The 27,208-nt window shown below is 39.1% G+C and overlaps 1 protein-coding gene across 1 annotated transcript in view; it reads left to right on the top strand.

Annotated features, from left to right (window-relative positions):
* MYO1D (myosin ID) overlaps positions 1-27,208 on the top strand; it is a 285,824-nt gene that overhangs the window by 79,759 nt on the left and 178,857 nt on the right. The window contains exons 3-12 of the mRNA XM_019732584.3: positions 637-730; positions 3,606-3,771; positions 5,053-5,106; positions 6,779-6,874; positions 10,526-10,642; positions 12,332-12,535; positions 15,478-15,623; positions 15,703-15,817; positions 20,004-20,174; positions 24,211-24,281. Coding sequence (XP_019588143.1) covers positions 637-730; positions 3,606-3,771; positions 5,053-5,106; positions 6,779-6,874; positions 10,526-10,642; positions 12,332-12,535; positions 15,478-15,623; positions 15,703-15,817; positions 20,004-20,174; positions 24,211-24,281 — 1,234 coding nt within the window. The remainder of the gene's footprint in view (positions 1-636; positions 731-3,605; positions 3,772-5,052; positions 5,107-6,778; positions 6,875-10,525; positions 10,643-12,331; positions 12,536-15,477; positions 15,624-15,702; positions 15,818-20,003; positions 20,175-24,210; positions 24,282-27,208) is intronic.

Genomic DNA, 27,208 nt, shown 5'->3' with positions numbered 1-27,208 from the left:
TTTCCGTAGTATAAATTTCTACAAGTGGCATTTTGGGGTCAGAAGGCATAAACATTTAAAAATTGGAATAGGTAATTCTAAATTGATCGCTTCTTGTCCCCTTAGACCAGCAGTCATTTTCTGTGACGCCATGTGTCAAGCTTGCTACTTGTTTTGTTTTTTCACCAAAATTGCTCTAACTTTCCTTTTCTGAAAGAATTATGTTGTCCTTGTTAAGATGAAAAGAAATTCTGCCATAGAAAATAAGGTTATATTAACATATATTTAGACGTGGCCACTGTTTTCATCACTAGTTTCTTTCTTTTCTGCCAGACTTCAGAGTCCCTGCCACGTATGAAGACTTGAGTCTAAGGAGTTTATTATGTCTTATCTCGATATCTTTTACTAAGTAAATTTTGATTTGTAATCTATTTGTTATGGTACTTCTACAATAGTTTTTTTTTTTCTCACCGTTTTCAGATCTGTTAGAACCACTACCATATCAAGACAGGATGAAATAACTCAAAAAAGGCAACCAATGAAACATAAGGGATTCTTAAATAAACAACTGACATCACAGTTTTGAATTACTCTATTAAAAATTAGCTTACTCTTGGTTTAAGTTATAATGTTAAGCCTTGCACAATTTTTCCCCAGGGGAAAGTGGAGCTGGTAAAACCGAAGCCAGCAAGTACATTATGCAATATATTGCAGCCATCACCAATCCCAGTCAGAGAGCAGAGATTGAAAGGTAAGGGCACTCTAATAATGAGGGGGAAATTCTAATTAGAGTTTTACTTTCTATACAGACTTAATTGATTAGGCCTAAACTCTGATATGTATCAACCATTTATTGATGATTAAATTACTTTGACTCTTACTGCATGCAGTCTCCACTTTTATTTATATCACTCTAATTGTATCTTTGTTTTTAGTAGAAAAAAGCTTACTACTATGGTAAGCTTTCCCTAAATATAAAACGAAATAAAATTATTGTGAAACAGAGCAAAGTGTCCCCATTCTAGTTTATAACTGCTGCCTTGAGTGTTATCTGTGGTCAGCAAAGATGTTACCATTTACATTAGTAGGTCTGATGGTTCAAACTCTCACAGGTTCCTTGCTCTTTCTATAGCACCAGCATCTTTTTCAAACTGTGTTCTGAGGAACCCTGGGTTCCTCTAGAGTGAAAGGGGCCTCTGGGGAGCAGATGCATGGCTTCCCTTCATATCACAACTAGAACTCCTAGTATTAGAAGTTCTAAGTATGACTCATTTTCTAAAAGGGGTTCAGCCATACCAGGCCACTCACACCTCACAGTAAGGTGAGTACTAAAGCGTGTGTGCTCTGTCTGGGGCCCAGCGTTTAGCACAGTGTTTGGCAAATATTATTTGCTTAATAAATGTGCAAGGAATGAATGGATAGGTTTTTGAAAGAAAGAAAAGAAGGATGGAAGAAAGAAGGAAGGGAGGGTGGGAGGGAGGGAGGGAAAAAAGAGAAAGAAGGGAGGGAGGAGGGGAGGGGTGGGGAGAGGAGGGAAGAAAGAATGAAAGAGAGACGGGGGGGGGGGGGAGAGAAAGGAAGAAAGAGAGAGAGAGAGAGAGAAAGAAAGAAAAGAAAAAAGAGAGAAAGAAAGACTTTCTTATGTGGTGTGGTCTTTTTGAAGAGAAATAAAGGGTTTTCCAGAGTTGCTACTTTGAAGCTCAGTGTTCATTTACTGAAGTAACACTCCATACACACATTTCAATCTTCAGTTTTATGACTAGAAAGAAAGGATGCTGGGTTGATGCGAAAGAAGAGAATTTAGACTGCACTACCCTACGTGGGCCTTCTTCTTTTCATCCTAATTGGGCTGGGTGGTCAGGTCAAAGGAGGTATTTTTCTTAATTGTGACACATCCCCACTTCTGATTTTGACTTTGCAATCTAATAAGACAAGGACGAGGATATGAGTAAGTTTTTAAAATTTCCTCAGAAGCTCAGGAGAGTAACTGTCTGAGAACTAAATTCATTTTATTTCTAAACCCAGTTGGTCTAGTGGAGTAAGGCATATGCACATTAACCAGTCTTTCGCAAGCATATCTTACCTTAGTTTTATAGACTGTTTTCTTTATTTACTGTAAGCAAGCAGTTTCCCCCCACATTTTAAAAGTATACTTTCATTCAAGAGGAGGTAAAGTTGTAGGGTCACTTACAATAGTCGTGGAAAGAACAGTGGATCTGCTACGTCAGGTTATTCAGTGGCCAGAGTTATTTCTGCAGGTATGCCCATGTAAGAGGAATTTTGTCAGTGAAATAAAAGCAAAGATATAAAGAGTAGGATGAGGTTCAGACGTATCCATTGGGAGGGACTCTATAGAAAGTTAGCAGTGGTAGAATAAAGAATGAATTAAGTAACTAGTATAAAGGAGATATTCCATATAATGTCAAACAAAATGATGAGCAATTTCTAAACTAAGAAAGACCACATTTATGATGTATAACTAAGTGCAATCAATTTCACAATTCTATGTCAACTACAATTTTATATATATATATATATGTATATATATATATAGTTACAAGAAGCAGCGTACAGCATTAGGAGTAGAGACAGTGGAAATGTAATGGCTGTGTGCGATGTCAGAGCGGTAGTGGATTGGGGGAGGGGACTGTCACTGTGTGAGGGATATAAATGATAAATGTCTAACTATTACTTTGTGCACCTGAAACTAATAAAAAAAATGTTTAAAAAAAATCATGATAGAAGAGAAAGCCCATCATTTACGAACACAGGACTTCTTGTTTTGCCATTTTCAGTTGTGTACAGGAGATTGTCCAGGTTCTGCCCCTTAAGTATGACCTTCAACAGCAAATTGCCCTTTCTAGTCTCTCTTTTTCATCGCTAGGTGGGGACAAGACTGCTTGGTTTGCCCACTCCATAAGGGTGTTTTGAGCATCAGTGATGATTATGAATTTAAAGATTGTTTTAGACATTAAAGCATTATTCTTACAGTGGAAAAAAAATTTCGCAATTCTAGGCTTTACAAGCAAGTAGTTCTAAGAATTGCATCATTTTCTGTATCATTCATTCTTTCTTTTTAGAACATACTTTTTAAGATTTTTCTTTATGTAAATAAAACATGTTCATTTAAAAGAAAAACTGAAAATTACAGCATTATGTTGAAAGTGAAAGTTCCCTGAACACCCACCTTACCTTCCCCACCAACCTAGGTAACCGCAGGGAAGTGTGCTGTTCCCTCCAGATTTTGAAGCATTTACTAACATATGTGCCTGAGCGCACACACTTCCATGTGCGTGCACAAACATACACGCCCACACATGCGCACACATGCACATGCATACACGCAAAGATCCTACATACGTCTTATTTTGCAACTTAATTTCTCACTCAGTATATTCTGGGCATCTTTCTATGTCAGTACATATTATACTGGAAAAGAGAAATTTATTTTTATCCATGCCTATTGCTGGACATTTAGGTTGTTTGTGTTTTTTTCATTTGATATTGCAAATATTGCAGTTAACATCTCTGGAAAAACATTTGCATACCTTTAAATAAAATCTAGTTTTCTTAAAGGCCAAGCCTTTAAAACTTTTTCTAACGACTTTCATTTACCTGTGTTCAAGAGTGAAGAACATGTTGCTTAAGTCCAACTGTGTCCTGGAAGCTTTCGGAAATGCCAAAACCAACCGCAACGACAACTCCAGCAGGTTTGGGAAATACATGGACATCAATTTTGATTTCAAGGGGGACCCTATTGGTGGACATATCAGTAACTACTTATTGGAGAAGGTAAAATGTGCATGATTTCTGTGGGTGATGTTTTCAAGTGCTGAATGTTTTTTATAAACCTAATTGTGTTTATAGAATTTCTTTAATTGCTTCAAAATAGCTTCCAGTCCTATTCTCCCCACGCCCTTCCTAGTCCTCATTGTGTTCTCTTATTAACACTTATAATATCAAGTTGAAAAAAGTTACGGACTTAAGATTCAGGTATGTGTGTGGGAGGGGGTAGGAATGGTATATGAATATGTGCCAACTTCTGGGTAAGGTTTAACCAAAAACCAATCTAGGACGAATCGGTTCTACCCTTTTTACACACCATTACCTCCCATATGTTTGTTTTTTTAAATGCGTTACAGAAGAGCTATCATACCCACCCTCGGAAATAACACTCTTTTCAAATAATCATGCCCATGCAACTCTTTTTTAAATTGAGATATAATTGACACATCACATCGTGTAAGTTTAAGGTGTGCAACATATTGATGTGATACTCCCATGTGTTTTTATTTAAATTAATTTCAAATCTCATTTACTTCTAGTTTCCCTTTGTTCATAGCATCTTTTATGACAGGATAATGCAGTATAATTTTTTGCTTTTGTTGTTAAATTGAAGTCAGGCTATTAAAGGAGTAATGTTTTTAATCAAAGGAATAATGTTTTTAATCAGTCAGTTAAAATAAAATGTCTTTCTCAGTCAGGGTAAAAAGGACAGGCAATGCCAGGTATTATTTGTGTTTTTTCTAAAATGTTTCATGACTTCGCTTTATGTGCATATTTAATCAAATGATTCCTGTGACTGAACACACATTGTCATAATAGCAGCCTCTTAATAGCAGTCTTTTGGGCGGCATCTAAGGCAGGGGTCTCTATAGACTGATGTTGCTCAGCAAATTTTGTCACAGGATATAAGGCACTGCTCTGGGAAATGCCAGCAGGCCCTGGGGAACAGAATGTTGAGGCTATTCCTCCCTAACTGGTCCTTCCTCTTCTCCTCACTTCCAGTTTCTTTCCCCCCAAGACATTCCATCTTTAGGGTCAAGGTTAAAAAAAAATCAAAATAGCTTTATTTTCAGAAAGTTGAGGGAACTCGGTTTTAAGCAGTAAAAAGAATAATCAAAAACTGCACCGAAAACCGCATAGAGGAAACCTAGTTTTCAGTGGGTACTATCCTTGGGGTCTTTAGAACCTTCAAATGCCCTGTTGATACAGGATTCCCTGAGAAAGTGACTTCTGTTTTGTTTTAGGGGTGCATCCTCAGATTAACGGTTTTAATGTGTTTTTCCTTAGTCTCGAGTGATTGTGCAACAGCCAGGAGAAAGAAGTTTTCATTCTTTCTATCAGGTTAGTAATCTACTGTTATGCAGATAATTGATCATTTGCTCAGTTGTATAGGAAATGAATGTTTTTATGTGGAGACTTTCCCGTCTTGTGCCTCCCTTGGCTCCCGTGACATGTTACACTCGTGTGCACACATGCACACACCCTACCCCACAAGCCTCTTCAGAGATTTGATGAGCATGACTGTTAGAAAGAGCTGGCAGGTGGTTAATCAACCAGGTGGCTGCCTTGGTTGGACATTACCTACCTTTCTTTGCATTGTAGGTAGCAGTTTTAACAACTTGTAAAAGCTCTTGAAATGGGAAATCCTGAATATGTTAAATTGATTTTGTTTCACTTGGAATCGAAGCTGGTGTTCTCTTATTTGGGAGCTCCAGAGATGGGAACACAAGCTCAGTTTATTTTGCTCATGGAGATTATAAAGCAATATGATTACTTAGGAAAAAAACCACAACTGGATTTATTAATTCAAGGGAATTGTTTTCTTTATCCCATCAAAACTGTGATTGTTTAGAAAAAAAAATTTTGAGTAGCTCTTTTGGGAATGCTTTTAGAGACTAAGACAAACTTTTAAAATAGCCCTCCTGTTGGCAAATCGATTTACTCAGAGAACTATTTTGATACATTATTATAATTTTTTAGAGCCCGATATAATATAAACCAATACTAATAAATAAAGTAGATGACCAGATTAAACAATACTGTCTTAGATTTTCTTTTTAATAAAATACAACTATAAATCAGTAAGATTGATTTCCACATGTAAACTATCTCTGAAAGGTGATTGAATGGTGACAGGTTCAGCTGAGTTCAGTTTCTTCTAGATAACTGCTTTAATAGACAGTAGTCATTTTTATGTATAAGTTCTGGTGTATATTATTTAAAAGATCAATTTTTTAAATATGATAATTATACCTTTTAAATAAAGCATACAGTTTAATATAATTTAAACATAATGCCTTCCAAACACATGTTCTGTATAAAAGAGTTACCTATATTGTATTTGTGTTTTTGTTGACAATTTGCCATGTCTTCAATAAACGATTTTTCTACCAAATATGAGAGGTCTATCTATTTCAAGAACCCATAACTTTTTCCCAGTGTTTTTTCCCACTTGAATGAAAGCATTAAAGTTTGTCTTTGTCCAACACTACAGTTATCCAATTGTCTTCCTTTCCTGAGACACAGAGATTGATGAGGAAAAGCTATTTTTTCCCACTGTAACCAGCATATGACTGTCTGCTGATACCTCTTACTTCCGTGGCAATATTGACTGATTCTGAATTCTGAAACATAGCTCTATCCTGTCTGGATAATAAGGCTGCTAACCAAGTGACCAGCACGAAGCATAAGCTCCTGTTTTACAAACGACCATAGGAAACAAGAACCTTTTATGCCAGCTACGTCGTGAAAGCTCTAAGACGTTTTAGGCAATTTTATTCCTGATTGTAAAGCATTCTTCATGACTGATAGCTATGGAAGCCATTTATCTTCAAGGTTAAAAAAAAGAAAAAGAAAAAAGAAAGAAAGAAATTCTTCAAAACCAGAAACAGGAGGACCTAAGTGAATTAAGCCCAGAAAATGAATAAAAGCTATTATAGATTGCCATTGTTAAACTGTCTGGTATATCTGGTTCAGTAAGTATTTTGCCAACTTATTTTAAATTATTTTTCAGCTTCTTCAAGGAGGTTCAGAACAGATGCTACGCTCTCTACATCTCCAGAAATCCCTCTCTTCCTACAACTATATACATGTAGGAGCTCAATTAAAGGTGAGAGTTTCCGCTTTGAGATTGCCCAGATATAGAATCAGACAAAGAATCAGAGGGGACATTAAATAATGATCTAGTCCAGCCTGCTGCCTTTAGGCAAATGAATAACTCTTTTATTCCATTATTAAAACTGTCAGGGACAGAGATTCACTACATTATTGACTTAACAACTTTGCTTAATAACCCATTACTATATTTTATCACCATCTGACAGGAAAGAAGTTTCTGTCTTGTGATTTCGTGTTTTCTTTTAATTTTGAATCCTCTTCCTTTTCTTTTAACATTATAAAAATATTGATATGACTGGGAAATCCACCTCAAAAGAAGGTACCATATGATTTGGCCAAAGGCAAGTTGTTAAGACAAAAGAAAATTTAAAAGCATTTTGGTTGAAATTACTGTCAAAGTTCTCCATTCACTATTTTTTGAAACACTGATTTTGATGTATCCTAGAAATAGTTTCGTGACCTTTGGCGCATTTGTGTTCAGCTTTCAAATTTTTCCATTTTTTCCCCTTCCCTGGCATGCAAGCCATTGCACACACATATGCAGGCACTTTTTGTTCTTTTATTTCTAATTCGTTTTCTGTGAGTCATTTTTCAGCTAATCCTAATAATATACTAGTTTGTTAATGATAGGTTATAAAACAATTACAGCATTATCCTATTTTGGTGGGGGAAAGATACTGTGTATAAATACATAAAATAAGATATAGAGGGAAAGAGACCAAGGTTTTAATTGTTTAATCTGGATGGATAAGTGTATAGATATTTGTGTTCTGCTTTTCCATAATTTAAATTTCTTGTATAATTAAAAATGCATTGTTGTTATAGTTGGGGGGAAAATACAAGAATTTATAAAAGGAAAGCTTCTAAGATGTGGGCGAGGTTCTGTTTATGTTTAAGTTTTTATTATTCATCTTAAGCTAATTGTACCTGCATCATTGGTTACCTGTATTTTTATTGCCATACAGAGAAATAAGTGATATTTATGGCTTTACAATTAATTTTCCACTGTTTGACATTTAAGTTGCATGAATTGTTTACTTTTACAAATCATCTAAGAGCAGGATGTTTGGCTGAAAATTAATTGAAAACCAACGAAACACTACAGGGCAACACTCCAGCCTTCTGGGAATAGGCCAGAGGTACTAGAGCTGTATATAGGATGGCAAAATCAACACTTGAAAAGCCAATGACTGGAAATATTCCTTTTTATCAAATGATCTTATTGACCAAATTACTTTTGGCCAGGTCATGTAGAGCCCCCATAGAAAGCCGGAGTTAAATGAACACTTAGCCTTCTCTCTAAGCTAAATTTAGCTTACGTTCCCTTTTTCATGAAAATTTTCCATTCCTATTCCTTCTCCCCTTCTTTCCTTCCTCTCTAATAAAAACAAAGAAGTATTACATGATCATAGTCTAAACCTGAAAAAAATATCAACCAAAAGGAAACAAAAATACACTAAAGCTTACCATCCAGAGATAATTATTGGTAACAGTTTATGTGTATATACTTATACATGGAGTCGTATAATAAATCCTGATTAAATAAACCCTCTTTTATTATAATTATTAATATCTTTCCATGTTAACAAATGTAAATTAATCAGATGATTTTAATGACTATAAAGTATTGCACTCTGTGTATCATAGTTTTACTTAACTATCCTAAAGTATAGGAGTCATGTACAATTTAGATATTTTGGATTGCAGGTAAGATAAGACTGAATTAAAAGTCTCCAAAAACAATAAGGAACTTAATTATCTCACCTAATAAGAAGCTCTGAAATGGAGCAGTTCCAGAGTTGGTGAATTCAATACCTTAACAGTGTTGATAGAGACCCAGATGTTATTTGTTTGTTTCTGCAATTTACAACTCTGCCATCCTCCCTGGATGTGGCTCGTCTGCTTAGGCTGATTCTCCTCATAATCCCAAAATGGCAGCAGCAGTTCCAGCAGGCACAGGCAGAGGAATTGCGCCTGGCTTATGTCCCTTTATAAACCAGGGCAACCTCCTGTCTTATGGATTAGAACGGCATCGCATGCCCATGGCTGACTTGTCACTTGGTAAGGGAAATAAGATAATTGTGATTAGTTTAGACCAATGAAGATTTACTTCCTGAGGCTGGGGAGACCAATCCCGAAGTATTCACGCACTTGGAGAAGAGTGAACAAATCAGGGTTCTATCAGCAAGAAAGAAATGGGGGGCGGGGGGTGGCTATTAGGTAAACAGCCAACAGTTCCCCACAGTAGGGTATTTAGATTTTTTTGGTCTAGTTTCTTTGCAATTTCAACACGATTATAGCTTATAATAATAGTAATATCTGATGATTTGTTGAGTGCATTTTATATGCTAAAAACTAAGGAGGTGCTTTATATAAATTCTCATTCAATTCTCATAACAGTCCTGTAAGGGCTGTATTGTGATGCCCATTTTACCCACGAGGAAATTGAGACTCAGGGAGGTTAAGTGTCTTGCCCAAGGTCAGAGAACTGGTAGGTGGAGGAGGTTGCCTGGTTGTATCCCGGATACTAGAGGAACCTACACTTGCTCATCAGGCAGAGGACTCCTTCCTGTGCCCTTCCTCAGCAGGTGAGAAAGTCACCAAGGAAAGGATCAGTCAGGCCCTCTGCAGCTGCTGCTTTGGGAGAACTTCCAAGCTAGGCAGTTACCATTGCTTCATTGTGAATTTCTGTTGACACACTTGTTATTTCCAACCTGATGGCTACAGCTCCTCAAGACAGGTGATCACCTTTGAACCCTGTCTTAGTCCAGTTGGGCTGTTACAACAAAAATACCATAAACTGGGAGGCTTATACACAACAAACAATTATTTCTCACAGTTCTGGAGGCTGGGAAGTCCAAGACCAGGGCATCTGGGGAGGGCCCACTTCCTGATTTATGGATGTGCCTTCTCACTGTGTCCTCACAGGGCTGAAGGGACGAGGGATCTCTGGGGTTCCACCCTCATGACCTCATGACCTCACACAGGCTCACTCACCTCCTAACACCTTCATGTTGGGGGTTAAGATTTCAACATACAAATTTGGGGAGGACATGAACACTCAATCTGTAGCAAACCCCTCTGAACTGGTTAGAAGGTCTGATGTGCCGAATATATGTGAAAAAGTGAAGTTATAGTCCCAGACTATTAGCTTGCTGAGTGATTGAGGCAGGTCGCTTTGCTTTAGGGGCTTGCTTTTCCTCAACCTGTGAGATCCAAAGCCTGACCATCCAAGAGAGGGAGTCTTCTTTCCAACCTATACAAGACTAACTATGGAACCAAAAGCCAGGCATGTGTCTTAGAGACTCCTATAGTCAGTATTTCCCTTTGTGATCTCACCTCCCATACTGTTTCCTTCATTTATCACAGAGTGGCAATCAGCTTTTCTGAGCCAGCTCATGACTTGCTTCCTCACTGAAGGTTCCAGAAAATAGGTGGCACTTATTTGGGGGGACGGCAGTGGGCATTGTGTGTGCTGAATGATGTTTCTGTCTTGGAAATCATTTTTATTTTCTCTGGATGCTCATTGACATACGACAACAGCACCAAGACCTTGGCTAAACTTGAATTTAGTTTTGTAATCGTTGGATTATAACGCTCAGATGAAATGTCTGTGACTTAAGTTTTCCATTTTCATTCCCAGCCGTCTATCAATGACGCTGCAGAATTCAAAATAGTAGCTGATGCCATGAAAGTGATCGGCTTCAAACCTGAGGAGATTCAGACAGTGTATAAAATTTTGGCTGCTATTCTTCACTTGGTGAGTAGGGATGCCTGTGAGAATCTGTTGCCTCCCTGTGGACACAGGATGTTCTTTCAGAAGATTTTGGATTTTCTTTTTTCCCCTGTAGATTTTAAAAGTAATTTATGTAGAGAAAAATTCTCTCCAAGTTGGAAGAAATTACTCTATCAGTAGTTTTCTCCAACCTTTTATAATATTATGAAGCATTTTCCAAGCAATGATAGGTTTTACTTCATTGTCTTCTTACTGGTTTGTCAGACTTACAACTGGTTAATTTCAAGGATCAAAGAAGTCAGCAGTGATGTGACAACAGCAGTCTAAGCTAAAACTCTTTTGAACAGAATAAATTTCCAACAACATTTGACACATTGGAATCGTAGGTTATTAGAACTGGAATTTTGATCATTGCATTTTATAAATTGGGAAATGAGCCCTCCATGGGTGGCATGACTGGCTCAAAGGCACAGCCAGTTCATGGCAGCCAAGTGTGTAGACCAAGGTGACCACGTCATGGTCCAGTTATTTTCTACCACACCACACTCAGAAGACGAAAAGAACCATGTGTCGGCCTTCTTTCATTACTATTTATATAATTAGTGATTTTAAAATATAACTGAACACGTAACCTTACAATAAACGAGTGACAGTATAAGGTCAAATCTGGAATAAGTTACCTTACACTTTAATGTAGCAAGATTTAATCAGAAATGTGTGGGAACTATATAAAAACATTACATGTATAGCAATATAAGTGACATTTTACATACATGTTCCTGCCTAAGAAGACATCAATTTTATATGTTGCTTCATTCTTTGAACCAGTTTATCAATATAGTATAACCATATCCTTCAGAATCCAAACAGGAATTTTGTTTCTAAGTTGACATAATGATTCTAGAATTTACCTGGAACAATAAACATGTAGGACGATCAAATAAAATGTATTAAAGAAGAGTAGTAGGGTAGGGGAAAAGGAGGAGAGGAGACATAACTAATTCTACAAGATTTGAAATGATAGTCAAAGCCACAGTACCTTAACAATTGTTGCAAAACTCAGCACCAGATTAATCAACAGATTAGCTGATGTGCAGTACACTTGGTAGATGGTTAGTAAGTCTTTTTTGCTTATGAAGTGAGTAAAATATAAACAGACTCAAAAATTTTGGGGAATTTAATATATAATAGAGGTGCCATTTCAAATCAGGAGGAAAAGCTAAGCTATTCAATAAATGGTGTCGAAGCCACTAACTAACAATCAGGAAAAAAAAAATTAGATTCTTACTTTACACCAAAGACAAATGTAAATTCTGGGTGGATTAAAATCTTAAATGTAAGAAAAAACTGTATAAGTATTAGAAGAAAATATTAAATATTCATAAAAATCTTTGGAATCCAGGTGATCTAAGTATGACACCAAAGAAAGATTCATAAGCAAAAGATGTATAGGTTTGACTACATAAAAATATAAAACTTCTACCCATCAAAAACATATACTGAAAATTAAAAGAGAGATGGGTATCTGGAGAAGAGGAGGAAAAAAATGACTGAAGCACTAGGTTTTTATATGTTGAGATATGTAATGTATTTAGGAAAATAGGTGCTACAAAGTCCCTTTGAATTAGATCTTAAATTGCACAGATATCCCCGACACATTATATCAGAATTTCATTGGAAATGATGTGTCTTGTTTTTCCGCTTTTGGAATAGGGAAATTTAAAATTTGTCGTGGATGGTGACACGCCTCTTATTGAAAATGGCAAGGTTGTATCCATCATAGCAGAACTGCTGTCCACCAAGGCAGACATGGTTGAGAAAGCCCTTCTTTACCGGACCGTGGCAACAGGGCGCGACGTCATTGACAAGCAGCACACAGAACAAGAAGCCACCTACGGCAGAGATGCCTTCGCTAAGGTGGGATTTTAATTGGCATTTTCTGGGCCGGGTGTTGCTCTCAGTTGCAGTTGTAATAAGCTTCTCTGAGGATGTGCTCAGATGTTCCTTGAAAGTAGGTGAAGGCTTTGAAAAACCATAATGATAACTTTTTGTCCATCACAGTCGCAATAACCCACCATGACTGGAATTTTGATCATCTCATTTTACAAATTGGGAAGTGAACACCACTGCCAGAAAATGTTCTGAGGAAAGCGAAGCTGACGGACTGGCAGGCGAATGCTGTTTACTTCTCAGGGGCCCTCCATTTTGTTTCACTCAGTAATGCTTCGTGCAAGCCTGCTTCAGGCCCACCGAAGGCGTTCTGATCCGTTCTGTGCAATGTCTGTGGACCATTGTGTGGTGATGGTTCCATAATTTATTAACCAGCCTCCTCCTAAGTCATTGACCTTGCTTCTTTTTTTTTTGGCCCCTCCAAACATTGCTGCACATTGGCCCAGAGTATCTCTCTCTCCACACATGTGCTTTTATTTCAGCCGATGGACTCCCAGGAATGAGCCTGCCAGGTCGAAAAGCACACTGATTTTTAAACTTTAAATTTACTGACTTTATGGGTACATTGTAATAGCTCATTGTTACTTTAATTTTCATTACTAGTATATTTGAACATCTTGTCATATAAGGTATTTAAATCTGTTCTGAGAATTGCCCAGGTATATTTCTTCGTCCATATTTCTTTGAGGCTGTCATCGTTTTATTGTCAATTTGTAAGCGCTAATAACTTTAATCCTTTGTCTGTTTTCTGTGTGGCAAATGTTCTATTTTTTTTTTAAGTCTAACATTTTCTTTTCTTTTTGCTGGTTGTGTAGGTTGCTGTCTATTCCATATTTGTCTCTTGTAAGTCTCAGGCTTGCTTTGTAGTCTCGGGTAGAATTTGAATTTATCCAAGTGCAGTAGAGAATGGAAGATTTGAAGGTGGGACAGTGAGATCAAGTCTGAATTTTTAAAATAATCACTTTGGCCTCAGTATGGAGAATGTTATTGAGGGATGGTAGGCAGGGAGGGGAGTAGGGCAAGAGTGGAAGCAAAGAGACCAGTCAAAGGACTATTTGCATGATGCAGGAGGAAGACAATGGCAGCTCGGGCTAGGAAGGTAGCAGTGACAATGGGGAGAAGAGGATGAGTTGAGACCAGATGTGTTTGGAAAATAAAATCCACGGGGCCTGTTTGTCTGGGAAATGGTGGAATCAGGGACATTCCTTAACGCGGTCTGGCCCCGACCTGCCTGTTCTGCCTCATTTCATACCACATTCCAGCCTCCCTTCTTCACTCCAGCCGTTAGTCTTCCCTCCGGCCTTACCAGTTTTCCTTATCCCTTTCTCCTTCCAGCCACAGGGCCCTGCACATGCTGTTTCCTCTGCCGGGATTGCTCTTCTCTCCTCTCTCACCTAGTTAACTCTTACTCATCCTGATCTGAGCCCACTTTCTCAGAAAAGCCTTCCCTGGCCTCTCCGAACACTGATCAGGTTAAATTCTCCTCAGATCCCATGCACCTCACCTTTAGTGTGTGTGTGTGTGTGTGTGTGTGTGTGTGTGTGTGTGAGTTTGCCTTCACCTTACTCCCTAAGCTCCATAGAGACTGAGACCATGTTTATGTTTGCTTAGTACTGTATCTCCAACAAACCACACATAGTAAGTACTTGGCAAATGTTTGTTGAAAGAATAAATAAATTCCTGAGTTTCTCTTGCTGTTTATTCATGGTTAAAAGTAGGATAGGAACAGTTTTGGGGGGTGGGAAGATCAAGAGTCCTGACAGGGCGTACGTCCGAGAGGTCTGTGAGACATCTATGAGTGTGGTCAGGTAGGCAGGCAGGCACCGGAAGCTCAGAGGAGAGGTCTGCGTGGGGTAACACGTTTGGGAGGAGTGTTATGTTCTACTGTTCAGTATTGGGTGGGACAACTTAGGAGGTGTTAGAGAGTAAAAAGAAGAGGACGACGTACGAGGAATTCCAGCTTTCAGAGGTCAGGTAGAGGAGGGCCTACCACAGGTTACCAAGAAGGAGCAGCCAGTGGAATAAAAAGAAAATTCAGCAAGTGTGGCACCCTGAGTCCCGGGGAGGAGGAGGTTTTATGAAGAGAGTGGGACACTAAGCTGAGCGGTGCTGAGTATCTGAGTAAGAGGTCCATCTAGTGGTACAAGGAGGTGTCTCTATAGAGGTGCTCGGGGTCCTTGAGGAGCCCTTTTAGTGGAGTAGTGGCAGCTCATTAAAGAGGAGTGGATTGAAGAGTAAAGGTGAGGTGAAGAGTGGAGGCAGTGTGTGTGGATGTGTATCAGTAAAGCCAGGTGGGTGGCTGGAGGGAGACGGTCAAGGCTTGCTGAAGATGTGACATTGGCAGAGCACGTTGGCATCGGGATGTGACTGTGTGTTAGTGTGTAGTACCTACGTGTGACTCGGTGTGTGTATGCGTGTGCATTGGAACATGTCTTTGATTCTCAAGGAATTTCACACTGTGGCCTTTGGCTCAGATCTTTATTTAGCATCGCAAATCAGTATTTATACTTCTTAAATTTATAGAGCTTTAGTGGAACATAGTTATTAACTCATTGGTGTCCCACTTTTTCTAGTTGATGAGGGTAACAACAAAGCAAAGAAGCGACTTACACAAGGGAGTAGACAAATTATTGTGATAGCTGGGCACAGAAACAAGCTTAGGGAATGTTGTTGGAATACAACACGGGTAGTGACCAATAATGTTAAAAATCCAAACTATGTACTTTAGTTTCGCATCCATCGTGTTGTGTGTTTTTTTAAGTCTACATTTCTTATTGTTTTGCTTCGGGTAATAACAGATATCCTAAACAAGGATAAGAAGGAGGATAGGCATTTCAAACGTTAACACAAATCTGAACGGAGGACTCATTCCCAATGGGCAAGAATTTACGGTGTTGTTTTCCTCACAGGCAATATATGAGCGCCTCTTTTGTTGGATCGTGACCTGTATCAATAACATTATTGAGGTCAAGAACTATGACACCACAATCCATGGGAAAAACACTGTCATTGGTGTCTTGGATATCTATGGCTTTGAAATCTTTGACAACAACAGGTAAACAGGATAGTTACGGTAAACACTGTCGTTTGCTTTTTGGTTCGCTTCAACCGAATGTACTGCTGTTTTCTTGCAGCTTTGAGCAATTCTGCATCAATTACTGCAATGAGAAATTGCAGCAGCTCTTTATTCAGCTGGTTCTGAAGCAAGAACAAGAGGAATATCAGCGGGAAGGGATCCCCTGGAAGCACGTGAGTGGATGTCTGTGCAAAACGCCTTGATGTGTTTCACAGATTAGTGATAACGTCAAATCTTATCGTTTTAGGTATTTTTTTAAAATCTTCTGGGGTACGCAAAACACCGAAACTTTAGCTTTCCTTTTTTGGGATATGTAAATACAGTTCATTTTCAGGGTTGCTAGGTGGGATTTCTCTAATTTGATAGACTCCCTTGTTGGTGCCCAGAAAATACTGAGTGATTACAATCAGTAAACTTAACACTTTCACTTTATGGCTGGTACCACCTGGGTTTTCTGGTTCCCATCTATTAAGACATTAGCAGTCAAATATATGGTGACGGAAGGAGACTAGACTTTAGGTGATGAGCACACAATGCAATAAATATACAGACGATGTATTACAGAATTGTATACTTGAAACTTATATTATCTTATTAACAAATATCACCCCAATAAATTTAATTAAAAAGGAGTTTAGCATCGTTTATGTTATTCAGAGCAGCAACTTTTGCCTTAAATCGGCTGAACTTTGCTTCCAAATTTAGTTTCTTCTTCCTCCTTTTCTTCCTTTTTGTCCTCATTCTCTTTTTTCTCCTTCTCTGCTTTGTAAACTACATGACATTTTATTGTCTTTACTTAATGGGATTCCTGTTCTCTGAAATCCTTGCATGAAAATACTATGTTAACTTTTATTTCCAGTTACTTTCCTGTGCATCACACTTCAGTTATCACCTCCCTTCTCATGGCTGTTTGTGACCTTTAATATTTGTCAAAGTCAAACTAGTCTGGTAATATAGGGTCAGGAAGTGTGACTGACCCATGGTACAAACCCAGAGATCACAGCTAGAAAGCATGACAATTAGACCTCCTGCTCATGATAGAAATGAGACCTCATAATTTTTCTTTTAAATTTATATTTCGAAACAATTTTGAGAAGAGACTTGAAAAATGCAAAAACTTCTGAGTTCCCATAGGTTTCTGTGTTTATGAAACTCTGTTTATTCTCTTGCCAAATAGCATAGAAAATAAAAATGAAGTCAATGTTTGTTTTTTGATATTCAGCATAATAGCAGTGAAAAACTATTTGAAAGACTGTACTTAAATTACTCTATATTCCTTCTCACCTTCGTACTTTCTATCTCCTCTCATTCAGAAAAAGGAGACAGTAGTATAATTACTAGCTTTCCTGCCTCAAATGCATCTTTGCTTTTCACCGTGTGTTAAACATTAGTGTACTGTTAAAACATTTTGCTCACATATATTAGTATAAAACCAAAATGTGCTATTACTTTATAATAAGATTACCTATAATTTTGATTTGAAGAGTGAACTGTTACAGCACATTTAAGATGTAATTCAATTCAATTAAGTTTATATGCAGCTTTTCTTAGAGTGAATCTGTCATGTAATCTAATACACAATTAGAACTGAGGCTTAGATTTTTATAGCAAACTTAATCACAAAACTTGTTATTCAGATGTGATTCAGAGATACGGGTCAAAAATATCCTTTAACTATCAGAGTATCAAATTCCACTGATAGCTGATAAAGGGAAAAGTCAAAAATTGCAGTAGGCTATTCCAAACATCTGAAAAAGCTCTAAACTACAAAAATTCTTAGCGAAATAAACCAAGAAATATGTGTCCTAGAGGGAACGGAGGCTAACTCCGCGCTAACAGTTACTGACCATATGCCAGCTCCCCCAAATTAGAATGGCTATTCTGGCCAAATATTTCTTTTAAAAATCCCAGACTTCCACTGTACCCATCACCCGGCTTTTACAGATATCAATGGATTGCCAGTCGTGTCATCTATACCCACCAACCCACCCCTAGATTATTTTGAAGGAAATCTCACACTGTGATGTGATAATAATGAGATTTGTTTCATCTGTAAAAATTTCAATATGTTTCTCTAAAAGATAAAGACTTTCACAAAAACCATAATTACAATACCATTATCACACGTAAAAAATTAACAGTAATTCCTTAATATCATCAGATACCCAGTCAGTGTTCACATTTCACATTTCCTCAGTTGTCTTATAGTTTTTGTTTTGTCTTTACAATCTGTTTGAATTTGGATCCAAATTAGGTTCCTACATTGTAATTGGTTGATAGATCTCTCATATATTTATCTCTCTCTCTCTCTCTCTCTCTCTCTCTCTCTCTTCCTTAACTATCTTTTGTTGAAGAGAACAAGTCATTTGTCCCGTAGAGTAGTCCACAATCTGGATTTTGCCAGTTGGATTCCTGAGATATCACCTAATACAATCTCTGTTCTTTATATTTCCTTGGTTGTTAGATGTGGAATCTCGACTGGTTTCAGAATCAGTGGTTTTCTGCCGGTCTAGTTCATAGGCGGTATGTGAACTTTCATCAGGAGGCTCATATGTCTGGTTGTCTAACTGATTCAGTTTTAAAAGCTTTTGGTGTTTGTTTAGCCATTGAGAACTTGACTCTCAGGCACAAAGCTGCTTGATTTGGAGTGGGAATGGGAGACCCAGAGCCCTTTGCCCCTGAACCACTCTGCTTGCCCCGTGCCCCCTGAGAAACCTCCTGGGGATGCCAGGTTGCCGGAAGAAACTGGTTGGAGACTACTACTTTAAGCAATATTTGAATCAACATGAAACTTAGAAACTATAAGTTACTTACTAGATGCTTCCACAAAGATTAGTCACTTTTTGTTTATACAATTGGAATTTTAGGGAACTTACTTCTTTTGTTCCTGGGACAAAAGACTTAGTCTTTTAATTCCAAAGTTTACTATTTCAGCTATTCATTAATATAGAGTTCCTGCTTTTTCTTTTTCTTTTTTTTTTTTTTTTTTTTTTTTTTTTTAGTATTTTAAGGATATATTTTCCAAAGATGGAAATAACTTTTCTCCCTAATTAGAAATGTAATAAATACTCACAGTAAAAGGAAACATTTAGACTAGGGCTTCTCCATCTCTGGACTACTGACATTTTGGACCAGATCGATCTTTGTTTTGAGCCCGTCCTGGGCACCGTGGGATGTTTAGCAGCATCCCTGGCCTCTTCCCACTGGATGCCAGTAAGACTCCTTTACTCGTAAACATCAAAAATGTCTGCAGACATTGCCAGATGTTCCCTGTGGGACAAAGTCACCCTCTGTTGAGATCCACTGATTTACACAAACCCGAAAAGTATAAAAAAGAAAGTAAAAGCCACCCGGTTTGAGACTTTCAGGCCATGGAATACAGAAGAAAACTTGGGGCTGAAAGCTACAGACCAGTAACTGGCATGAGTCCTTGATTTCAAATAGCGTGGAACATGAGACACTTTAATAGTCTGTTATGAATGTGTAGGTCTTACAGAAGGTCATGGGGGCCCCTTGCAGTTCAGGTCCCTCCTAGGTAAGATGGGACATAGCAACACACAAGATTGAAATGGATGATAATAAGCTGCCCATCTCCAAGTGAGGGACAGCCTGCCTGAGTCAGCGTGTGTGCTTTCTGCTGCTGGCGATGTGTGTGCTGCAGGGTATCAGGAGAAACAGGTGTAGAAGAGGACTTTTTGCATAAACCTTGTGTAGATTGAAGATGCTAAAAAGCCGGAAGTTACTTTATTCAGCTCACGGAAGTAAATGAAAAGCTTATTCTCCTCTTTTATAGATTCTCACATCTCAGAATTAAATTTTTTATGGTCTACCCTGCAACACATCAAAACTCTGTCAGACCCGTGTGTGCGTTTTGACTTTGGGGAAACTGAAAGAGATGCCCTTTTGGGTCTTAGTCGAGGCCCACATAGTTAATTAAAAATGCAAGCTCTGCATAATCCCTTAAGTGGTACTAGCTGGGTCTTGTGATTAATGAATGGCAAGCGATGGGGGGGGGGGGATGGAAAGTGTGAAGGAGTAGAGTTAGGTACAGGACATGGAGCCCGAATTGAAACAAGAGTTAATGATGGCAGACACATTATCTGCTTTATAACTTTTGCCTTGAACTGTGCGCCAACGAAACAAAGTACAGGTTACAAAGGCAAGGAAGAAATTCGAATGGAAACCTCTGACAGAAGGTGTGCCCCTTTTATAATAGGATTAGACCTCATGGATTTGTTCCCATCTTGTACATCAAGGTAGCTTTACTTGAACTCCTGATGCAGAGGGAGGCCTTGGTGTTTTGTGGGCCCGGGTCTCGGGCCCCTTGGGAGCCGCTGGCTTCTGTGCTGTGTCCCGCAGATCGATTACTTCAACAACCAGATCATCGTGGACCTTGTGGAGCAGCAGCACAAAGGCATCATTGCGATCCTGGATGACGCCTGCATGAACGTCGGCAAGGTCACTGATGAAATGTTCCTCGAAGCACTGAACAGTAAATTGGGCAAACACGGTCACTTTTCCAGCCGAAAGGTAAGACGTTTCATGGGCTCTCCCTCTCATTTTGATCTGTAAGACGTTCCTTGTTGTTTGGACAGCATCGCGTGACTTTAAATGTTGGTTTCCAAGCATGTCCACTCGAATAAGAAAGAAAGGCCATAACCATCCATTCAGTGATTTATTTATTGTGGCGGCTAAATTGGGACTCTCTGGTGTATAGGATGACGAGATGGATAAAAAGCCTAATATCCAGGAGAGGGAGCTCCAGACTACTCAATTTGCTAGAAACAGGAGAAATGAACAAGATTCTTTAGAAAGCATGATGTCATTTATAACCAATAGGTACAGAACCCTTGTTCACGCACTAGAATTTTGCTCCTGCATCTGATAATTCTGGCACTGAACATAGCTTTTGTCCTTGGCGTTTTACTGTAATCCTCAGTTACAAAATGCAGTATGTGTGCTTTGCCATCATTCTTCTGCCTAGATGACTTTCTTAAAACCAGAAATTCGAGCTGCAATTCTAGTTGTTACAAGGAAACTCCTTCCTTAAGTGCATGGGTAGCCTTTTGACTCCCCATTTTTCACATTCTAAAAATGTTACCAACAGATCACATGTCTGAACAGCTGGTGGCACGTGTGGCTCTCCGACCTTTGTGTTGTGCCTCGCTGACCATATGCCATTAGTATTTGCCCTGGGAGGGGCACACCGTCGTTCCCTACAAATACAGTTTTATCTGGCACCCATATGCTCAAGGAAAAACAGCCTCCATGCTCCTTCACTTCCATGAGGAAAGGGGCAAACATTTCTGTTCCTCTGTCATTCCATCTAAATCTATGAGGCACTGCCATATTTTTAGCATGAGTAAATCTATGCTCTAACTTTGTCCCCTTTGAAATTAATGTAATCCGAACACTAAGCTTCCACAATTAAGTAGATAAAGCACAAATCATCAAGATACTGGTTCCTGGCTGATACTTATGTTAGGACAGTTTCTTTCCGAAATAGTCTCCTTGGTCTGTTAGTGAGGATTGACTTGTCGACCTACCACACGTTGGCTTTTGGCGTCTGCAGTCTGATCTTTGACCTCAGGGTTCCGGTGAGACTGGTATTGCTTCAGTCCTTCCCCACTTACAACACAAATACTTACTAAGTGCCTCTCGTTTTGCAGGTACAATCCTAGGTGCTGGGGGCAGAGCAGTGAGCAAAGATAGCAACCAAAATAATTTAGAATGATGCTTTTCGAGATGGCATGATTATATGGGCCAATGTCCTTTCTTCGAGGAATAGGTTATAAATGTCCTTTATAATCACCATTCAGATTTTGGAGACTCACTTAGCATTGTGCCTACCAGGTGACAGACAATCAGTGTCTGTCAAATGTGAATTGAATCCATCACAACCATACAAAATAAATCTTAACAGAATATTGACATGTAAATCAAAACATGCAAAGTTCCACTTTATTTAAATAAGCAACTATGACCCTCACCTGAGAAGTTGCCTCACTTTGATACGTTCACCTTGGCCACTGAAACACCTGAATTACATTTGTCAACCAACTTTTTTGAAATATAATCTTATTCTTAAGATTATAACTGTACATAGTCCTGTAAAGCAGTTGCTACTGATTTGATAGGAAATGCCGGGCAATAATGAATCTGTGGAGATGGGAATTTGTTTCTTTCTTTTTGTTTTTTAAATGTGGGAGCCCAGGTTTCCCCGACTCTCAGACCAGGCGGCTCCTTCCTCCGGCAGCAGCACATAGACAAGCATTAAGATGAGGGAATTTTAAAGTACATTCTTTTCTGGGATTTTTACCTAATGAAGGAAAGAAATGAAATAACCAAGCTGTCTGGATATTTTCCTCACTATGACTCTGTCATGCGGGAGACCCTGCTCGCTGCGCCATTTGTCGTGCAGGGAGGCCTGCGGGGTCTCTGCTCCCGCTCCCCACATAAGAATGCAGGATATGGTGAGGCCAGAAAGGAACACCCACGGAGCCATAGGCAGGGGAGCCACACCACCATATTCTCTCTGGCAGCACTATACTCTCACTGGAGGCTGGATCCACACTGTCCGCAAACCGCCATCCACACTTGCCAGCCCAGCCACCATCTTCTTGCTAGCCCCCATTCTTCTCTCTCTTCTCCTCTCTTTCTGCTAGCGTAGCCACAGCAGTTATATTAGTGGCCAATGGCTCACTGGTTACAGCTGACGGCCAACTAGCCACAGCTGATGGCCATGCAATCACAGTTGGCCATTTACTACCTGAGCCAACACCTTTCTATGTGAGGCTGAGAGCCTGGAAACTACTTTCTGGGGCTCTGCCCCCACAGACTCTCTCTCTTAAATAATGCTGTTAATATTATCCTGTATGTTAAACCAGGTCTTATCATATCCTACTGGTTACTGATTAGCTAGAGTTCTTGGCATGTTAAATAAGAGGTTTCTGACTTGTGACAGTTATTTATTTAGGTGCTACATTGTTTCTTGTGCATTAAAGTTATCATGAAGAAGCAGGCAAATGATCCAATAAACCATAAAATTACTATTTAAAATATTATTAATATATAAAATTAAATGATAAATATATACCTTATATTTGTAAAGAAAAGTCTGAAACCTTTGCTTAGATCAGTTGAGATTTTGCAGTATCCAAATGTGAGAATATTCAATTAGTGTAGATTTCTCTTGGGTCCTTTTCCCTCGGGGGTTTTAGAAATAAAAGGATTTTGTAAAAGTGGTTAATAAGACAGGGAGAAGCAAAGAGGAATGGAATATTTTGGAGAACCTTTGTATGTTATACACTTAGGTCTCGATAGTTCGTTTAACCTTCAAAACAATTCTCTGAGATAAGTAATTATTAAAGGAAACAAAACAAGTATACGTTAGAGCCAAGATTTGAACCTCAGAAGTCTAACTCTAATTTCTTGTAATTATTCACTTGGATTAATAGGCTAATTATTCCTCTAACAATCACGTTATTGGCATAGAACCCACCATCCTGGTTCGGGCTGTTTGTTATCTAGCACTACAACCTAAGTGGTTTTTGTATGTAACTGTTCTCAGTACTTTATTCATTCTGACATCTGCCTTAGAACTTACAGGATATCAAGTGAACCTTCACAGGGCAGACAGGAAGTATAGGTGCGCTACTGTAACAAGAAAAATTGCAGAACGTTATGGAGTCTACCAGGGCTATATAAAAACTGCCTTTCCATAAAGTATTCCTCTTCAGAGAGAAAGAGCAGCAGAAGGTTGATCTTCTGTGAAATGACAGGCCTGACCTGGGGGTCCCAGCTTAGCAAAACACAGGTGAGTCAGGCTGTTGTGTACGTAGGAAGCACCAGTGTTGCATTCAGAGCCAAGAATCCTTCGCAGAGCTACCACTTACTAGCTATGCAACCTTGGGCCAATTACCTAACTTCTTTAAGCCTTGGTGACCATGTGTGTAAGAGAGAGCTCATAATACTTATTTTAAATATCAGCTGTGAGGATTGAATGAGATGTATTTGCCTAGCAGACAGCAAACCCTCAGTATGTTCCTCCTTAAGTGGATTGTGGAAGAAAAAGAAACTGTATCAGTCAGGGTAGGCTGGGCTGTGTTAAGAGAGCAGCCAGGATTTAAGTGTCATAGATAATACAAGTCTGTTTCTCTCTCAGGGACCCAGACTTCTTCCATTTCCTGGTTCTTCCATCCCACAGGCACCATCCTTCTCTGCTTCCAACTAGTGGGAGGAGAAAAGAAATGACAAAGGACCACCCACTTCTTACCAGCTTTGGCCTACAACAGCCTCACCACACTTCCACTCCCCTTCTCTTGTCCAGAACTTGGTCATTTGGTAATATTCAACTGCGACAGTGGTAGGGTGTGGATTTCTGGTGAAAAAGCTCTCAGTCTTTACCACATAAGCAAAATATTTTAATCAAGCACCACACAGTGTGATTTCACTCATAGTAACATCATGGTTTGTAACAACAGGATCATCTTATGTGAAGTGGGAAGATATTTTTAGGAAAGTGAAACTACCTGTTTTCAAAAGCATCTCCTTCTTGCTTTCTCAGCTCTGTGCCTCAGATAAAATCCTGGAGTTTGATCGAGATTTTCGAATTCGACATTACGCAGGTGATGTCATGTGAGTATCGTACTTTGGTCCCTAATGTGATTTGCATGCAACCTCACTTCAAAAAACATATAACCAGGAAAAAATATACATTTTTTCCCTATCCATTTGTATGTTCAGTCATTTTATATACCACTATATTTTAATCTTTTCACTTAAAAAAAAAAAAAAGCTGGCATAGCTTCATTCATGCCTTGCTTTTGAAACGTTTATTGAGTATACACTATGTAACCATGCACAGTTCCTGGAATCGTTGGCCGTCAGTCATAAACAACTGATGGGTAAATAAATCATGGAAGTATGTTAAGAACTGGGATAGAAGAATAGATAAAATGGGCCTTTCCCTGAAGAAGCTAACAGTTTAGTGGAGGATCCAAGAAGAGACATGATAAGTCACTGTAATGAAGAATGGAAAGGGTTAAACTAGAGGTGCGTGAGATGTTATGGAAACACTTGAGGAGGCATGATTAATGCAGAGTGAGGAGTGGAGGAAGTGCTACCCAAGCAGAGTCCTAAAAGTAAAAGAGGCTTAGTCAGGGGAAAGAATTAAGAAGAGAAGAGGGAGAAGAGAGGGAATTCCAAGCAGAAGAGACTACAGGTAGACAGGCCTGGAAAATGAGAGTCATTGCTCTGTGTGATGAGCTACAAACGGTCGGGTAACTCTGAGCAAAATCCAGTTTTGCCATACTATTTTTCAGATATTATTTGAAAAGTAAAATTCACATGAGCCACATTTTCTGATTATAATAAAAGTAGATGAGAAAATATAAGTAAAAAAAAATACATAACTACCATAGTGTTTTAGTTCCCTAAGGCCGCTATAACAAATTACTGCAAATTGATGGCTTAAAACAAAAGAAATTTAATTTTCACAAAAGAAATTTTGTGAAAACAAAAGAAATTTAATTTTCTGGCTTTTGGAAAGCCAGAAGTTTGAAATCTAGGTGTCAGCAGGGCCGTAGTCTAAAGGCTCTAGAGGAGAGCCCTCTTCCAAGGTGGCCACAGGCATTCCTTGGCTTGTGGCCCCATCACTCCCCTCTCTGCCTCCGTGGTCACACTGCCTCCTCCTCCTCGGTGTGTCTGTGTTAAATCTCACCTGCCTCTATCCTAAAACTACACCTGTGATGGCATTTAGGGCTCACCTGGGTAATACAGGCTAAGCTTCTCCTCTCATGACCCTTAACGTAATCACATCCTTTACCATGTACGGTCATATTCACAGGTTCTGGGGAATTAGACGTGGATATTTCCCAGGGGGGCATGTTTCAGGCCACTGTACTTACTATGCTTTGACTGTCCACTGAGCACTGCTCCTTATCTTATTGTTTAAAATGCCCTCTTGTTCTTTCTCCTTATTTTTGCATTAGGAATTCTGTTCATATTCATATAACTCATTATAGGAAGAGATGAAACAACAATAAAAATCAAATGATGATCTCTATAAATGCTGAAAAGACATTTGAAGAAATTTTAATAGCTGTTTCTGATGTAAATTAAAACTCCAGAATCATAAACTAATATGGCTCAAAATTATCACACACACACACCGTCAAACTAGCCATTAGCGCTGGTATGGCCCCATTTTCTACTTTCTCCAGTCCTGTTCCCACGTTTCAGGATACTGAAGAGAGAAAATGCAGCCCCTTACAGACATTTCCCATTGAAGACCTAGGCCTCACTTACTGGGTGCTTTCCTCCAGCTCAGAATGGTGTAAAAGCAGAGCCAGACAGAGGACTTAGAGACCACCCAAGCCAGCCCTTTGGTTTTACAGATGAAGAAACTTACATTGAATTCTTAGCCAAGGTCACACAGCAAGTTTATGAAAGAGCTGAGACAATAACTAGGTCTCCCAACTCCCAGTCCAGGATGCTAGCTGCCCTCTTTGACTGACACTCAGTGCCTCAGACTTTCCCTTATTTCCTTAAGCCCTTCAGTCCTTTTCTAGATTTTTTTACTGGGTGTCTTCTGTGTACACAATATTTTATAAAGTATAATCCCTGGTCACAAAGAGCTTTCCATGGAAGATGCATACATACCTATGTGGGTTGACGTGTATTTATTTATACACATAAGTATGTGTATTATGTCACATAAATATGTACGTGTATAAATAAATACATATATACACACCCACATACGAGCACAGTGACACGATAAAAGATGGTCTAAAATAATTGCCATGTGAGTTGTCAGAATCCAGAATAAGGTAATAATACTTCTAGCTGGGTGTGATAAAGCTGGGAAGGCTCATGCTGCCTTGGGTGCTTGGCTGTAGTCCTTGGATGCTAAGAATTATTTTTATAGGAAGAGGTGGGAAGGGTGCTAAAAATATTTAGGAAATAGCAACTAAGCCCATTTGGGGAGTGTATCCTTTTTGTAGCATAGAGAAGTAGAAATGCCTGGAAAAATAGGTTGAGAACCAATCATAAAGAGTCTCAAAGGCCAAAAATAAAGACTTTGAAGTTTGAATGTTATGGGTTAGATAATCGATTGAGTCAGGTGACTTCAAGGGTTCAGTCAAAAGTGACTTGACGATGTAGGAACTAGACCCAGGGTGGGGGGGGGGGGGCAAGGAAATCATTTTGGGCCTGGTGACTTTAAAGGACCCGCATAACCTGAAGGGACTCACTTGCAGAATGAAATATGTCAGGCTGAAACATCGGCGAGGGGTGGGGGTTAGAGCTCTGAGAACTGTCTGTATGGATGTGCTCGTCAAGGAGGAGAAGAGAGACAGGCAGGAAAGCAGAGTTGTGAGGAACCGCTGCGTTGAGGGTTACCCTTGGCTCAACCTCCGAGCCTCAGGCCTAATCGCCTGGAACCCTCCATGAATTGCTTTTCTAACCCAGCCCTGAGTTTACTCCTCCCAGAGTCCGTGCAGGTCACTGCTCAGAACAGCTTCCGTTCCCACCTTTCTCACCTGCAAGCTTAGCTGGACTTG

Source organism: Rhinolophus sinicus, chromosome 12 (assembly GCF_057876585.1).
Source record: "Rhinolophus sinicus isolate RSI-liver-muscle chromosome 12, RSI-T2T, whole genome shotgun sequence".
NCBI classification, from domain to species: domain Eukaryota; kingdom Metazoa; phylum Chordata; class Mammalia; order Chiroptera; family Rhinolophidae; genus Rhinolophus; species Rhinolophus sinicus.
The sequence above is the reverse complement of the archived record's forward strand: the minus strand, read 5'-3'. Positions and strand labels throughout refer to the sequence as shown.